Source organism: Mytilus edulis, chromosome 1, assembly GCF_963676685.1.
Source record: "Mytilus edulis chromosome 1, xbMytEdul2.2, whole genome shotgun sequence".
NCBI lineage: Eukaryota > Metazoa > Mollusca > Bivalvia > Mytilida > Mytilidae > Mytilus > Mytilus edulis.
In genome coordinates, this window is record NC_092344.1 from 30,224,666 (window position 1) to 30,242,656 (window position 17,991).

General features: G+C 31.6%; 1 protein-coding gene across 1 annotated transcript in view; it reads left to right on the forward strand.

Annotated features, from left to right (window-relative positions):
* LOC139511490 (laminin subunit alpha-like) overlaps positions 1-17,991 on the forward strand; it is a 77,858-nt gene that overhangs the window by 18,620 nt on the left and 41,247 nt on the right. Inside the window, exons 17-33 of the mRNA XM_071298279.1 lie at positions 5,424-5,696; positions 6,244-6,338; positions 7,900-8,068; positions 8,243-8,403; positions 9,057-9,168; positions 9,793-9,875; positions 11,383-11,539; positions 11,891-12,020; positions 12,232-12,380; positions 13,204-13,319; positions 13,773-13,978; positions 14,507-14,637; positions 14,958-15,028; positions 15,294-15,438; positions 15,830-15,970; positions 16,653-16,808; positions 17,828-17,935. Coding sequence (XP_071154380.1) covers positions 5,424-5,696; positions 6,244-6,338; positions 7,900-8,068; positions 8,243-8,403; positions 9,057-9,168; positions 9,793-9,875; positions 11,383-11,539; positions 11,891-12,020; positions 12,232-12,380; positions 13,204-13,319; positions 13,773-13,978; positions 14,507-14,637; positions 14,958-15,028; positions 15,294-15,438; positions 15,830-15,970; positions 16,653-16,808; positions 17,828-17,935 — 2,403 coding nt within the window. The remainder of the gene's footprint in view (positions 1-5,423; positions 5,697-6,243; positions 6,339-7,899; positions 8,069-8,242; positions 8,404-9,056; positions 9,169-9,792; positions 9,876-11,382; positions 11,540-11,890; positions 12,021-12,231; positions 12,381-13,203; positions 13,320-13,772; positions 13,979-14,506; positions 14,638-14,957; positions 15,029-15,293; positions 15,439-15,829; positions 15,971-16,652; positions 16,809-17,827; positions 17,936-17,991) is intronic.

Below are 17,991 nucleotides of genomic sequence, written 5' to 3' on the forward strand. Positions count from 1 at the left end.
GTCCATATTCTGCTTCTTGCATTTTGTTTATGCAAATTGTCTATGAAATAGGAAGACTTTATTTTAACTTTGGCTTAATAACAATTAGTAAAATTCTGTCTTTTTATAGTTTATTTTTATACGACCGCAAAATTTGAAAATTTTTTGTCGTATATTGCTATTACGTTGGCGTCGTCGTCTGCGTCGTCGTCTGCGTCGTCGTCGTCGTCCGAACTACTTTTAGTTTTCGCACTCTAACTTTAGTAAAAGTGAATGGAAATCTATGAAATTTTAACACAAGGTTTATGACCACAAAAGGAAGGTTGGAATTGATTTTGGGAGTTTTGGTTTCAACAATTTAGGAATTAGGGGCCAAAAAAGGGCCCAAATAAGCATTATTCTTGGTTTTCGCACAATAACTTTAGTTTAAGTAAATAGAAATATATGAAATTTAAACACAAGGTTTATGACCATAAAAGGAAGGTTGGTATTGATTTTGGGAGTTTTGGTCCCAACAGAATAAGGGGCCCAAAGGGTCCAAAATTAAACTTTGTTTGATTTCATCAAAATTGAATAATTGGGGTTCTTTGATATGCCAAATCTAACTGTCATGACTGTGTATGTAGATTCTTAACTTTTGGTCCCGTTTTCAAATTGGTCTACATTAAGGTCCAAAGGGTTCAAAATTAAACTTAGTTAGATTTTGACAAAAAATGAATCAGTTAGGTTCTTTGATATGCTGAATCTAAAAATGTACTTAGATTCTTGATTATTGGCCCAGTTTTCAAGTTGGTCCAAATCGGGGTCCAAAATTAAACTTTGTTTGATTTCATCAAAAATTGAATAAATTGGGTTCTTTGATATACCAAATCTAACTGTGTATGTAGATTCTTCATTTTTGGTCCTGTTTTCAAATTGGTCTACACTAAAGTCCAAAGGGTCCAAAATTAAACTTAGTCTGATTTTAACAAAAATTGAAATCTTGGGGTTCTTTGATATGCTGAATCCAAAAATGTACTTAGATTTTTTATTATGGGCCCAGTTTTCAAGTTGGTCCAAATCAGGATCTAAAATTATTATATTAAGTATTGTGCAATAGCAAGTCTTTTCAATTGCACAGTATTGCGCAATGGCAAGAAATATCTAATTGCACAGTATTGCGCAATGGCAAGAAATATCTAATTGCACAATATTGTGAAATAGCAATTTTTTTTTTAATTAGAGTTATCTTTCTTTGTCCAGAATAGTAAGCAAGAAATATCTAATTGCAAAATATTGTGCAATAGCAAGATTTTTTTTGAATTGGAGTTATCTTTCTTTGTCCAGAATCAACTTAAATCTTTGTTATATACAATATACAATGTATATTCACTTTTTGGGATACGATTGCTGTCAAGCAATCTGTAGACTTTTACTATTGACCCTATGATACACTCCCTCACGTCATTCGTTTTTATCTAAACATTCAGCAACATCTCAGATTCTTATGATTGTCTTGCTTTAAAAGGTAAAAACAAGCAAAACAATTGAACATAAACAACTTTCCTGTAATGTTTTACTCATAATCTTCATGTGTGATATTTTCCTTGACTTATATACGTGTTTTTAACAATACGGAAAATCAGAATTAAACAGTATTTATATTTAGTGTTTTTATAAATTTAGAAACACGTCAGAGGGAATTCCCAAATTTTGATAACTTGCGAGAGTTCTCTGAAAGCCGATCGATAATTCTATTTCTGTCACAAGACCTGAAGTGGAGTATTTCTATATTTTACCGTTATGAAACTGATATTTGATACTGTACTCTCACAAAGAAATGGAGAACCATTCATCATATCATTTAATAAACGTTCTTGTTCCAAATCGCAAGTCGCGGTTTGTTTATGTATTAATGCCCATGCGTGGTCTCACTAATTAGAGACAAAAAGAATTGTAGAGACAAAAAGCGTCAAGAAGCGACAAGATGAATAATATTAGCAACAAGAAACTATTTAGCGACAAGAAAACATTTTTTTATTTATATTACTTATTCAAAATAAATATTAAAAAAATATACAAAAGAGAACAATTTCAACGACAGGAAAGTTAATTTTGATAGGGAAAAAAATGAAACTTGTAAATCTAATTCAGTTGCTACATTTATTTACCGTGATGATATTTTATAAGGTATCACAGGAAGTTTTACCTTTACCCTGACAGGCTGTCGTTTTATGGTATTACTTTTACTTGTGTTTTAGTCTTTTAGAACAATAATATATTTTGTCTTTTTATTAGTTTTTAAAACTATTTTTGTACAATATATAATTAACTTGCAAAATGCATTATTTGTGCATAATTGTCCAGAAAATACATACACAAATTGTGAAATACAAATTAAGAACTGAAATCAAACAAGAGGAAAACATAATTAAAATGTGAATATTTTTCATCATTTTATTTAGTGTATTGTCTCATTTAACGATATTCATCATGTTTATGCATATAGATTGAAGATTAAAGGAAACTGATGACAATCTTGAGTTTTCAACAGGTGTTCACTATTCGGTAAAATAGTTGTATATTCTGGTGCATGTAATGGATGAAGGTGTTAATGGATGTTATTGTAGCAATTAAACAAATGACACGCACCTAGTTAATCTCATTTTATGCTCTTAATTGTGTATTACCTTAGAGTGAAGCCACAGCTAATGTTGGTCCTATCAGATAAAATTAATTTTACAGTTAGGAAGGAAATAATATTTCATGTTTTTGTTTTATTAAATCCTTCAAAAGAAAGGTGACAAATCTTTGTTTTTATTTTCATTTTATAGCGTTTACATTTCCTTTGCTCTTACACATGTTTAATTTCTTCATCTATTAATATGATAATAAAAAGTACACAATCTCTTCCTCGAATTTTTTTTATTTCTTCATCTTTCAATATAATCCTAAAAAATTATTTTGATGTATGTGATAACAAAATGTATTCTTGTCGCTAAATAGCTTCTTGTTGCTTTTTGTCACTAATTTTTTTTCTTCTTGTCGCTTCTTGACGCTTTTTGTCGCTAATTAGTGAGACCCCACATGCGTGTAGTTTTCCTGATTTCAAGGGGTATCAGATTGAGTGATTCCCGGCTTCATTGATTAATTTGAAACTCATGGGATTCTTTCTATGTCTGTCTGCATATGGAGGGCTATTGTTGTTGCATAATTTTAAATCATATGCATAATTTAAATTAAAATAAATGTTTCATCGTAAAAATTACCTATAACACCCCTTCAGCAGAAATGGAATCTTTCTTATTATCGTTTCGAGTTGTCTCCCTTTATGAAGTATTCGTCAAGAAGAATTAACTCGTTAATGCCGATAAACGTCGTATTATATTAAGAACGATCTCAATGTAAACAGAGGAGTGTGTACGGAAAGGAGTCATGCCCTCTGACCCAAAGGAACTTCAATAATTAAAGAGTAAGAAATGGGGTTCCTCCTAAACTGGTCCGCCGTTCTATATATATTATATAGCTTCGCACCGAAGGTCAGTGTAGCGATAAGTGAACACAACAGGGGTCCAGTTTAGGGTTCCTCCTAGAATTACGGTGATAAGATACGGAAGCAAGTTAACTCGTACCACGGCATTGGAACCAAAAAAGTTAACTTGTACTACTGGGAAGTCGTACCATTCAGAAAAATATATTAAAAAATATGATGTTTTATGGGTTTCTGTTTGTAAACTTAATAGAAAAAAAGTTGAATTACCTGAATTTTACACAGGAGTAAAATGAAAACTTAGACAAAAATAAAGAATGTTTTAAAGCATTAATGTTTTAACTGATCTTTCAAACTAGAACATAGGCGGATCCAGGCCCCCCCTTTTTCGTGGAAAAAATTTGGTTGATTATAAAGGGAATCATTGAAGCATGACTGGAGCGGGCCCCCTCTTAGGTCAGTCAGCGGGCTCCCCCTTAGGAAAAGTTCTGGATCCGCCACTGTAGAACTTAATCCAGAGGAAAGTTAAAACATTGCTTTAACTGTACCTATTAAAATTGAACATGTTGAATATATATATATCCAATTTAAGTTAATCAAAGCTGTAATCCATGATCACAAATTGAATGCTATGTTTACAATTGTTGAAAGCCATGTGCTTTTTTTGCGGGGAAAATGAGGACCCCCTTAACAGGAATCAGTTACATTTCATTGTTATTTATAGACAGTAAAACTAATTTTGGCAATCATTTTGACTAACTGCTAAGATTTAATTATTCATGAAAAATTTTCTTTGGGGTGAAACTATTTATACTTTAATTATCTACATCTGCCACAGTATTTTCTATCCAATATGCAAGGAACATTAGCTACAAATTGGTCATTGTACTTTCAAATTATATACATTTTACAAACTTAAGAGGTATTGGGTGAAAGTAACGTATATCATGTAGTTTCATCATTTAACACCATTTGAATGCATTTTGAAAGTAAGTTGGTACCAGTTAGCAATGGTACGAGTTTGCATTGGTACAAGTTTTTTTTAGTGGTACGAGTTTACAATGGTACAGGATAACTATAATTCGATAAAACACAATAAGTACATGGCTCATACACTTGTAACGGGGATTGGCTATTCTTTAAGTTGAGTGACTATTCAGATTGTTACATTTTGCATGTGCAGTTGAATTAGTTAAGAGAATAATACTATCCAGCTGTACCAGGGTTACTGGCCAAAAATGCTCGAGACTCGCGCATGTTCATGCTTTTTTGCGGCAGTATTCTTGGATCTATTTTTTTCCTCTTTGATCTTTTCAATTTTGGCCAAATCTCATGCATTTGTTTAATGAAAATTTGGCAGAACTGCTATACATGTGTCAATGAAAACTATGGCAATCGTATCCCTCAGAGCATTCTGCTCTTTGATTACTACCAACTGATAAATTAAAATAATCTTTACCATTCAGTGATAACAAGCAGTTTTTTTACATCTTAATATTTTATGATGTATTTAAATGAGTAGTTATTGTTGCAAACTCCATTAGAAATTTTAATTGAGATTAGTTTTGGAATAAGGGAAAGGGGGATGTGATTAAAAAAATTGGGTTCAATTTTTCTCATTTGAAATTTCATCAATAAAAAAGAAAATTTCTTCAAACATTTTTTTGAGAGGATTAATATTCAACAGCATAGTGAATTGCTCTAAGAGAAAACAAAAATTTTAAGTTCATTAGAACACATTCATTCTGTGTCAGAAACCTATGCTGTGTCAACTATTTAATCACAATCCAAATTTAGAGCTGAATCCAGCTTGAATGTTGTGTCCATACTTGCCCCAACCGTTCAGGGTTCAACCTCTGCGGTCGTATAAAGCTACGCCCTGCGGAGCATCTGGTTATTATGATATTATGAACAAAATAGGATGGTATGAGGTTAGAATAATTTGATATTTTTGTACATATTTGTTCTTTTTCAGCCTGAAGTAATTATAGACTTACAAATAAGGAAGCCAAGCTTATATCGTATCATTTACCGATATCTCAACCCAAGTGATCAGTCAATAACAGGGGAGGTAATGCTGAAACCTCAGCAGGCCGAGATCAATACACCACAAATGAGCCAAGTTTTATTTCCACCAAATGACAATCCAAGCTTTGTGACCGTTGGTAGTGGAGGGTCAATGCATGACTTTGTTCTAGATCCAGGAAATTGGATGGTATCGTTAAAATCATCAGAAAATGTCATGTTGGTAAGTTATTTTATCCATATTTTTGAAAGTCATATGAAATAAGTTTCTTGAAAATTTAAAGTTATATGCAAGCAGGGGCATCATTTGTGTTCCATGAACACATTCCCCATTCATTTTTTGTCAGTCATGAAGATATTGATTTGATATTTGGTGTATATAGTTTTGCCATGACATGTTAAAGATCAAGTTACAAATTGGTTCTCGACTGATGATTTAGTTCAGAGTTAATGTCCTTGGCACTTTTATAGTTTGCCTCAACCAAATGTTTCAAAACATGCACACAATGCTTAAATGACCCTTAAACACAGACAAAGTTAGAATTTGAGGGGTGTCACTTATACCATTCTTGAGTTATACCCTTTTATAACTTGTATTAAGGTGAGGGCTTTATCTGAGACAACAACCCAACCAAAGAGCAAACAAAAAAAAACTTAGGCCACCAAATGGTCTTCAACATAGTGAAAAAATGACTAAGTAAAATAACCAATATATTTGTGATACATCTTTATGATATTTATGTGTAAGCATATATTCTATCATATTTCAGGATTATATGGTATTGATTCCACAAGCTTACTATGAAGCCACAGTACTGTCTGAAGATGTGACGAGACCTTGTACTATTCCTAATGACGGAGGACCGTAAGTATTAAAATATCATCCTGATGAATTGGCACCCTATCTAAGAATTAAGATTTACTATTTGAATATATCACAAGTGTATTTAATAATATTAAACTAACTTACTTATCATTTGATAGTTTGAGATCAGGGAAGATGCTACATTGAATAATTAAGAAAAATGTTGATTTTTAACCGGATTTTTGTGACAAAAATGTCGGTTATTGATTTGGGGATGTACGGCGGGCGGCCGGGCGGTCGGGCGGGCGGCAATCAAATGTTGTCCGTGCATTAACTCATGAACCGTTCAACCAAAGCTTTTAAAATTTTAATATGTTATTACTGACAACTATACGAAGGTCAAGTTCAATAATGGCGATTTTGACTTTTACCGTTCAGGAGTTATGGTTCTTGAAAGGCGGCAATCAAATGTTGTCCGTGCATTAACTCATGAACCGTTCAACCAAAGCTTTTAAAATTTTAATATGTTATTACTGACAACTATACGGAGGTCAAGTTCAATAATGGCGATTTTGACTTTTACCGTTCAGGAGTTATGGTTCTTGAAAGATTGAAAAATGGAGTTTTCAGTCATGTCCGTGCATTTACTCATGAACTGTTCTACCAAAGCTTCCCAAATTTTAATATGTTGTTACTGATGACAGAATGGAGGTCAAGTTTAATAATGACGATTTTGACTTTTACCGTTCAGGAGTTATGGTTCTTGAAAGATTGAAAAATGGAGTTTCCAGTCGTGTCCGTGCATTTATGCATGAACTGTTCTACCAAAGCTTTCCGAAATTTTAATATGCTGTTACTGATGACAAAATGGAGGTCAAGTTCAATAATGACGATTTTGAGTTTTACCGTTCAGGAGTTATGGTTCTTGAAAGATTGAAAAATGGTGTTTCCCGTCGTGTCCGTGCATTTTCTCATGAACCATTCAACCAAAGCTTTTGAAATTTTAATATGTTGTTACTGATGACAAAATAGAGGTCAAGATCCATAATGTCGATTTTGACTTTTACTGATCAGGAGTTATGGTTCTTGAAAGATCGTAAAATGGCGTTTCCATTTACGTTGTTGCATTTACTCATGAACCATTCAATCTAAGCTTTTCAAATATTATTATTTCAAAATGTTGATTCTGATGACAAAATGGAGGTCAAATTTGATATTGATGATTTTCACTTTCACCATTCATCAGTAATGGTTCTTGTGATATTGCCAGGACACAAATAAATGTCAATAAATCCGGTTTGCTGTCGTTGTGACAGCCTCTTGTTTGTCCTGTCTTGTTTCTTCAAATCATTAACCTTTCCATAATGGAACTAACAATCTTATTAGAATACAGATATTGTGTTATCTGACAGTGCTCTATCCTTATTTCTGTTTAAAGTCCTTTTTGGATCCATTGGTATTGTCCTACTAAGATACACACCTTCAAAAGTTTGAAATATCTTTAAATGAGTTTGATCCAGCATACAGCAACTTGAAAGGTTGCAGAGTTGGTTTTGTTTGATTTGTAAAAATTGAAGAAAAAAAACCATGTATACATTCTGTCTAACATTTATGTTTTTAGATGTGTTTTGTACAACTACACAGACATTGCTAACTTCCCTACAGTGTTTGGAGAGAATGGTTATATCCTTGATGTTGACGGAAATAAAACACCTACCAATGTCTTTACTGATGTTGTTATCACAAATGAATTAGGACTGAATGCACTTGGTCAATTGGATAAAAACCAGGTAAAAATTGTTATCATATTGAAAATTAGCAGTGTTTGTAGACTGAAAATTGATTTTCAGAAGCCCAACATATAATAATTTTCATATCTTAAACTTTTGACTTGTGTTAGCACTGATTTTTTGTATGACTATTTTGAAAATGAAATTTTTGATATTTTTTTGTTAAATTTTCAGAAAGACTTGAATCTGAATTTAGCTGTTCCTAATCCAGGAGATTATGTTTTGGTGTTGAACTATTTCACATTTGCTAACAATTCACAAAATTTGGATGTGAAGGTGAAGACTGGAGATGAGGATTATGATGGAGATGTGGTTATTTATAGATGTCAATATAGGTAAATTTCAATATAATAGATGTAAAAAAGAGTTACAAGCTATATAAGTTTTATTATCTTATCTATATATATATTTTAGGAAGAGAATTGATAACGTTAAACCAAGATAACAAACATGATACATAATAAGTCATAGTAGTTAAAATGATACTTGATATACCAGGAAATTTAAAATTATACATGATGAATTATAACAGTAAAGATAGTATGTAATCAGTCAGGACAAATACGATGACACATGGTAAATTTGGGCAATCAAAATAATAACATGAGAAATCAGGACAATTGCAATAATACATGATAAGTCAGTTACAATGATACTTCATAAAATCAGGACCCTTAATATGATATTTGACAAGTCAGGGCAGCTAAAATGATACATACAAAGTCAGAACAGATAGAATGATACACAATAAGTCAGGACAGCTAGAAGGATGTATAATAAATCGGGATAGTTAGAATGATACATAATAAGTCAGAATACTTAAAATAAAACACATTAAGTAAAGACAGGTACATGAAAAATCAAGACATATAAAATGATACACTAGAAATCAGGACATTTACAGTGATTCATGATAAGTCAGGATAGTTAAGCAGATAAATGATAAGCAAGTCCGCTTGATTATAAAATTGACTGAATTTATTTCTAGTGTCTTGTGTCGTCAAGTAATTACCGATGTGAATGGTATGCCTATGGTGGTCAATATTAAGGATAATGCAGACATTTTACTGACCGGTGACGACAATGTCAACGTAGCTATTGTAAGTATAAATACCAAGTCCTGAAAATATCAGTGAATCGGATCAAATCCTTTGGATTGAAAAATCCTAAGATTTAAAAACATAGCCACAATTTTTTGGAATTGGAAGCCAGCAAGGTTTAATAGATGGTAGTTGTTTCTAGTGATTTGCAATAAAAGATAGAGAATATTATGGAAAAAAAATAATAAAAGAATAAAGGCCATCCTACAAATAAAAAATGAAATGCAATGTATATGAATTGAATTGAACAAAAAATATTTCTTGCTCTGTAGCTATGGTAATATTTTAACATCTCATAGTACAGTATGTTATAGCCCCTGAACGCTAAGTATCAGTATAAGTAATGGGAGACAGATTTATATAAGTTCTTCTTGTTTCCAAATCCAAGTATGTCTATTGTATTTTGTGCACTTTTGAAAAATAAAATATTGTTTAAATTAAGTATCTAATGCAGCTCCGTACCATTTAAAATGTACATAAACTATGAAAATGAGGATATGGTTAGCAGTTTATCCTCACAAGAATATAATGTTCTGAGATTATTATATTTACAGATTCAAAATGTTTTCCATTATTCTATTTTGGTAGATTTGATATTATATTATTTTTGTTTGTTTTTCTTAGGGTTCAGTAACAGCTATTCCATATGAACAGTGGAGCCATGGATTTATCAGACCACAGATCATATGTATCAGGATTAATGGAATGTACGTACTAAGTAGATGTTACAATTGTATACTAATGGAATGTACGTACTAAGTAGATGTAGTGTTTCCTGCAGCTTTTAAAAAGGGCAGGGCAATGGTTAGCTCAGAGGACACATTAAGCGCGATGGACAACAATTTTAGGGCACTTACTTAATATAAACAGGCAATTTCTATAAAATGGATTCATTTAAAACATACTAGTTTAATGCTATAAAAAGGACATATACATCTGTAATCAATCATTAAAACAAATTGTTAAACAAGAAAAAGTGTTTAAAACATATATGAACTATTTAAAACAATAAACACAATTAAAAACAAAATCAGTTCTTTAAAAATGTTTAAAAACAAGAAAGAACTATGTCATATATATAAAAATATTGCTTTGGTCATATCAATTGTCATTGAAAAATCCTCCTTTCTTAAATTAATTCAAATAAAAAACTGAAGAAGTAAATTAAAAAAAAATTATTTGATGAAAAAATGAATTAATTGAAAGTAATTAATATGCAAGTGATTTCATGAGATCCTTGGCCTAATTCAACTTTAACCTTAAATTATCCCTTTGACAAAAGTTTATTTTTACCCCCGAACTAACACCTTTGCAAGTGCGTAACCATTTTGTAATAAAAATCTACAAACCTTTGAAAAAATGATAAAAGCTTTCTGCATTTTGCGGCCTGTTTCTCATTTTTTTCCTCACGTTTTCGCTTCATCCGATTTGTTGATTTCATGATTAGTATCTGTATTCACTATTCAATCTATTGCAGTTTGCTAATCAGCTGATTACTAAATCCATTACAAAATGGCGTCCTAGTGAACTTTTGTTTACGTTTGAAGGGAAATAACTCGAGCGGTATTCATAAAATATGTCTTTCAGTACCGGTTGTTAATTACGACGATAAAGGCACAATTCCACGCCAAAACCACCTGTAGGAAACACTAAGATGTTACAATTGTATACTTTATAGATTGAGGTTTATTTAGTCTTTATTCAAACTTAAGATAAAATAGAATAACATATATGTAATTGTTGCTTAAATATTTATATATATGTGAAAAAAGCCCTCCAAATTTTAATTGATCTTGTTAACAAAAAGTTAAAAAAAAATGAGAACAAAAAATGAGAACAATTTCCACTGAAGGATAGGTAACGTTAAACTAGAACATTAGTATTGCTCTTATGGTGGGCATGATTCCATTTAAAAAATATTTGAGGGGCGAAAAGGGAGGGTATCTGCACAGAAGAACGTGAAATAAAATTGCCATATCACGATGAACGAACAATTAAAAATTTTCTGAATGTTGATTTTTTTTTACCGATTTCCCTTAACACAGTGAATAACAAACATTTTTCACGGCTGCACATGAAATAAAAATGGCAATACACGTTGCACGAAAATAACCCTTTACCACCCTCATAATTGGTTCTAGCTTAAATTCAGGACATTTTGCATTTTAAAGAATTCTAATTATTATATAACAATCATATTGTTTTCCCTTTCAGTTGTATCACATCCAGATATTTCATCCCAGTAGGGTCAGTCAGGATAGATTTTGAAGATCCACCAAATGAAGATCTCGAGGTGGACAGATTCAACTTCCCTAAGGGATTATATGAAGTTGATCCCAACATTGGATTGGTTCGTCTTAATCAACAACAGGTGAGTCAAGCTAAAAGTTATAGTCCATGAATTTGTTGATATGAAATACAATATCAGCAAGAATTATTGAACCTTGTGCATTTTATCTATAAAAAAAAAAGACTGTGGATTTGTTTATTTTGTTGTTGTTTAACTTGTGACTTACAAAATACCTGAACATTGGTATCTTATCAATTAATTATGAATCCATAATAAGTCCTAATTTTTTATTAATTATTCGTCAATATAAATTCTGTTCATATCAGGTTGTAAATAATTTATAGAATTCACAGACTTTGTGGTTTATGTTTTCCATCATAATACTTTAGAATGAAAATACTAATTTACTGAGGAAATATTGTTTATTTTCAGACCAATATAACCATAGAGGGAATGATTCGAGATCCAGGCAGGTTCTTTTTCCTGGTACATTTCTACATGCCTGGAGAAGTTGGAATAGATATACCAGTTAACATACATGTAGATAATCAGGATTACAGTGGTAAGCATAGTCTCAATTAAAATTCTGCATGGGAGACAACTTGTGGTAGATGACTATTCCTGAATTTTTCATGTGTAGAAAAAAACTTGTGATTGCAATTAAACAAATCGTCAAAATTTATATTCATAATAAATGATTGCAATAAAACAAAAATGTGCAATCGGGGTCAATTATGATGTGTCAGTTTTCTAGTTAAACTTTTTAATTTCAGGTATGTTCCGCCCTAGATTCTGTCCAACTTTATCTGGATGTCGTGGACTCATTACATTTGATGACGACCTTAGAAACAAGGTCATTGGAGGAACTGATGGCAAAATCAGAATCAGTTTCAATAACACCAGTGGAAAAACAATATGGGTGGTAAGTGTGAAATAGACAACAAGATGAGGTTTTTATGCCCCATTTATGGGCATTTTGGTTTCTGGTCTGTGCGTCCATTCGTCCATCTGTTCATTCGTCTGTCCCACTTCAGGTTAAAGTTTTTGGTCAAGGTAGTTTTTGATTAAGTTGAAGTTCAATCAACTTAGTACACATGTTCCCTATGATATGATCATTCTAATTTTAATGCCAAATTAGAATTTTTACCGTGTTTTCACGGTCCACTGAACATAGAAAATAATAGTGTGGATATGGCATCTACAATGTATGTACTAGGGACACATTCTTATTGAGAACTAATTCAGATTTGCACACAATTATAGATATGTATACAATTTGAGAACTAATTCAAATTTGCACACAATTATAGATATGTATACAATCAAGAAAAACATTTGAATAACACAAAATTGTAGATGTTATGACTTCACTATTGCATCTTAGTATGTGCCTTTTTCATGAAACTGAGAAAAATGTTTAATTCAAGCAGTTTTCCATCAATATTTGCTTTGTGGAACCATTGTGTGTCATTAAGAAAAAAAACAATGATTTATGAGAAGCTTTATTGTAGTTTTACATAATCTCACCAAAAATTGAATTGTTTCTAGTGTGTGCACATACTTTTCCAATCCAAAATATACTTGGATGTAAAACATAGAAAAAATATGGACATTTAACAAAATAAAAAAAAAACATAACTTTTCTTATTTGAATTTTCTAATTATTTTCTAGACATTTTGTATTATGTTGATAATATGTTGAACTCATATTTGTATGATTAAAATTTATTTATGTTTTCTTTCAGGATTATGTCCTAGTAATACCATCCAGTAGTTATGATTCAAAACACTTGAACTTACAACCTATTGACCACTCAGTCGAGTTCTTGAAGGAATGTATTGGACCAGGATTTGAACTTATGTAAGTATTTTTATTCAAACAATAAAGTTTTCTATTAAACATTTCTTACATAATTGATAACATACCACTGATCTTTCAATCAAGAAATGACTGCAGATGAATCAAGGTTTCAGCTGGTGTCTCTTGGATCCTGTGGCTAACATCCTTGTAATACTTTTAATTCAGAATTTATTGCCTGCATTTATTATTGCGATGTTTAAGAATTGACACAAATTTGAGATTGATTACTGCTTTTTCAGAAAATCTGCATACAGATATGTTGCATCTGATATCAGAATGTGAGTTCTTATTATTGCAATAATTTCTGAATTTAAAGAATTCATTTGCAGTTCCAATATCCACAATTTTGCAATTTATGTTGTTACTACTAAAGGGAATAAACATATTGAGCCAAGTTTTAAAAACAACCTCTAGTTTTATAAGGAATGTCAGAATTTATCTTTTTATTTTTAGAAACAATTCTCAGTTTTGTAAAGATGGTGTGTTTACCTTGACAACAGATTTTAACAATGGAGCCATTTCCTGTGACTGTAATTATGATGGGTCACTGAGTTTTGACTGTAATCAGTTTGGTGGACAATGTCAATGTCGTCAGAATGTGATTGGACGTAGATGTGAATTGTGTGAGGAGGGTTACTATGGATTTCCAAGATGCACCAGTAAGAACATTTTTAAATTATCAACTAGGCTGCATGTGGCAAAGGAAAATATCTTAAGTTCAATTATTGAGAAATGACCTTATTTATAGATTATTTAATATTGTTTCTCATACAACATCCACCCCTGTCACTTAAACAATAGCATGTCGGTTCAATTAGCAAAAAAAAAAGGATTTATTTGCATCAATTTTTGTTAGGTTTTGCTAATTTAATGCAGGTTTTCAATCATTTTTTCCAAAAAAGAATCGTAATGTTATCAGAAGATTTTTCATATGCAAATAGCCTTGCATGCATTACATTATAACTTACACTGTGTGTTTTGTAACTTGTCTTTGAAAAATGTAGCACAGTAATTTAGAATTCACAAGATTCCAATTTTGATTTTATGAATGTGCTACCTTGGTTGACTTAGAATTTTTAGAGGAATGTGCTCCATAGAACATTGTTTTGTCATTTTTTTCAGGAAAAAGGCTTTGATTGGAAAATCATGTATTATGACTTACCCTCTCTGTATTTTTCTCCTTACAGAATGTGATTGTCCATTTGGAACCTGCCATCCACTTACTGGTGATTGTATCTGTCCACCCAATGTTGTAGGAGCCAGATGTGATCAGTGTGCACCAGCTACTTATGGCTATGATTCCCTTGTTGGATGCACAGTCAGTATTTTATGCTAATTCTTCCCCTGATCATTAAAGACCAGGCATTTTAACATGGATACAAATAGACTAATTTCAAATTCTTGTATTGTTGCATTCAGGAAATCTTTGCAAAATATTTATCATTGCAAAACTTGAATTAACATAGAAAGAAAGTAATTTTTGCAAATGTCAATCTGTAACTAGTCGATTATGAACTAAAAAAACCTGTCAAATGTGATCCATTAATTGGTATTGTTTTGATGATGAATTTGCAAAATGAAAAAAAGATGATTATGTCACTCTGTCTTTAACAATGAATTGATTATTGTTTGTTACAGGAATGTAAATGTAACATAGATGGTATTGTGTATGGAGATTTGAATTGTGACCAGACAACTGGAGGATGCAAGTAAGTTCATGTAGCATTTAACCTTGATATACATGCATGTTTATATATTGAAGATCATCTTTATAGAAATATCAATGAAGGAGGAACAAATAGTCCCTCTTATGAAAGTGAGTTTGACAGTCTTTCCTGTTCTCTGAATAAGAAGTTTACAAGGGGAAGTTTATAGGAACATTTTATTTACAAGATTGGTTCTAGTAAAACTTTGTGACTTATTTACAGTTTTATTGTGTCATTAATCAATTGGAATACTTTTATATTTTTTCAGCTGCAAGGAGAATATAATAAATCGTAAATGTGACCATTGTAAAATAGGATACCACACTTTCCCTGCCTGTGAACAATGTAACTGTAATGAGTTAGGAACAATAGAATCTGTGTGTGATGCTATGTCAGGCCAGTGTGAATGTAAGGTAAAGAGACATACTTTATTTTATTGTTTTGGGTCAGTTCTTAGATGAAAATGTTATAACTCAGATAATGAAAAATATGCTTTGTCAACTAAAAACGTTTTAAGTTCATATCATTATGAATGCTTCTTCAAGTTTCAATACTGTGTTTATGAACATTGGTAACTTTAAAAACAGATTGTAGGATTTTTTAGGGTAATATAGCTTGAATCATTTCTATTTTTTGAAACAGAAAAGTTTAGTGGGTTATATTATTCAACAGAAGAACTTCATATGAAATATTAACCCCCTACTGTGTGAGTACAATATTAAGGTAAACTACAACCTGTTATTGCTACTATCTTTTCAATTCTCAGTGATAACTTTACCATATATTGCAATATTTATTTTCCAGAAAAACGTTGCCCCTCCATATTGTGACAGATGTCAGCCAGGATCATATCACCTTGACCCAAGGAACCCTAAAGGTTGTTTAGAGTGTTTCTGTTTTGGCACCACAAGGACATGTCAGAGTACAGTCATGTATTGGGATGATGTAAGGGGTTATTTAATAGATGTTAATGGTCCATGCATACTTAACTTTATCACTTGAAGAAACTTAAACAAAACTTTGTCAATAATGGGGGGTGATCATCACAGTTCACGAAATGTTAAATTTGCTGATCACAGTTCACAGGAAATACAACAAAACTGTTATCTAAAAGCTACAGTTTAACACCTTCATCACTTTTCATAAAAACAATGATTTAAAACCTTAATCATGGAACTTTCTTCAAATTGAATTTAAAAAGAATTTACGGAAAATGAAATATTCACAAGTCTCTGATAATGAAGCCATAAAAAAAACTAATCAAGGAAAGGAAATATCCACAATCGTGTGAGACCAAAATAACCCATCAGCCCCCCCCCCCGCCAATAGTATTCTTACAGTAAATAACTGTTAATAATTCAGATATTGCAGTTTATCCAACTCTGGCACATTGAATTTTTCATTTTGAGAAAATAAATAAGTTAATGTTTTCTCTTACTTTTAACAGCTATTTTAATTTTGCTACAGATACCTTAATGCACGTTTGATTGTTAGATTTGCAATTTGATGGATTTCTGTGAAAACTCAAGATTTTAACAATTAATGTATTTAAGTAATTGCCCTTGGACAGATAAAATAAGTGTATATACATGGTACATTGCATAGCTGCTACTTGATTCTTTTACAGGTGGAAGATATGTCTAGCTGGGATGTAACCAATGTACAGGAAGGCGCTCTGCGTGAAGCTGGTACAATAATAGCAGTATTGGATGCTGTCAACAAAACTATAGACCCCAACCAACCAATGTACTGGATAGCACCTGCTCCATATCTAGGAAATAAGGTATAATTATAGACTTTTTTAAGTTCTTGCTGCATAAATCAGACAAAAGAATTCATGGAATCTTATCAGCCAGTAAGCTGATAATCAAAGAAATGAGATATCTGCAAGAGAACTTTTAACAGTAACCATTTGTAGCTCTACATTATTACCTTTAGATTGTAAACAATTAGACAATATACGTATAGTGTCTTGAAATATGAAATTTATTTGTATGAGGCTTAGAAACGGGGAAAATGCGAGGTTGTACCGAGCATTTTCCCATTTCGTGCCGAATACAAATAAATTTCATATTTCAAGACACTCACTATACGTATATTGTGTTTATACTGAAATCGATAAAAATACAAAAAAAATTAAAAAAAATGTAACAAATTGTTGTTAAAAAAAAGTGTTTGGAATTTCCCTCATGGGGTACCATTTTGGGGTATTTTCCTATGAGCGTAGTCCCGGCGGTAAGACATTGACATTTTAAGGAATTAGAAAGGGAAAATGAACTTAATTAATAACATTTAATAAACATGGTATATAAATTACCAATTTGAAGACATAACAAGTTTAAATTCATAAAAGTTTTACCATTGTTACTACACGTTGTCATGGTTGTGACGTGACGTTGTTGATGAAATACAGTAGTTCTGGTAAGTAGGCGGGGCTAATAGGTTAGTTGAGGTCATTGACGTATAAAGCTAACGTTTATACGTATAGCTTTATCTGTATAGTAAAATAGCTGAGTGCAGTATAATTAAGACTATGCTGATATTTTGTGACTGTCCTTGTCTTCTGACCTTAATTAGTAAAACACTGAAAAAATTATCAGTTGAACTGCTACAAAATTTTGAGTGCTCATTTTCCATATGATTAATTCTTGGGAGTTTTCTCATTGCTAATTATGTTTGCAGCCTATGAAAATATGGTAGATACCTGTATCTTGCAGGTGACAATTCCAATGTTTTCTGTCCATAAGAACCCGTCAAAATATATGTTTTAAATATTTGTTTTAAAACTGATATTTATTTCAGCTAAGATCATATGGAGGTAAACTGAAGTTCCAATCAATCTACATGTTACCCAGAGAAGATCCTACCATATCTGAACAAATGACAGCTAATATGGATGTTATCATCAAGGTTGGTTCATTTATTTGATCAGGATTGGAATAAGTTACATTATGCATCTTGGTCTG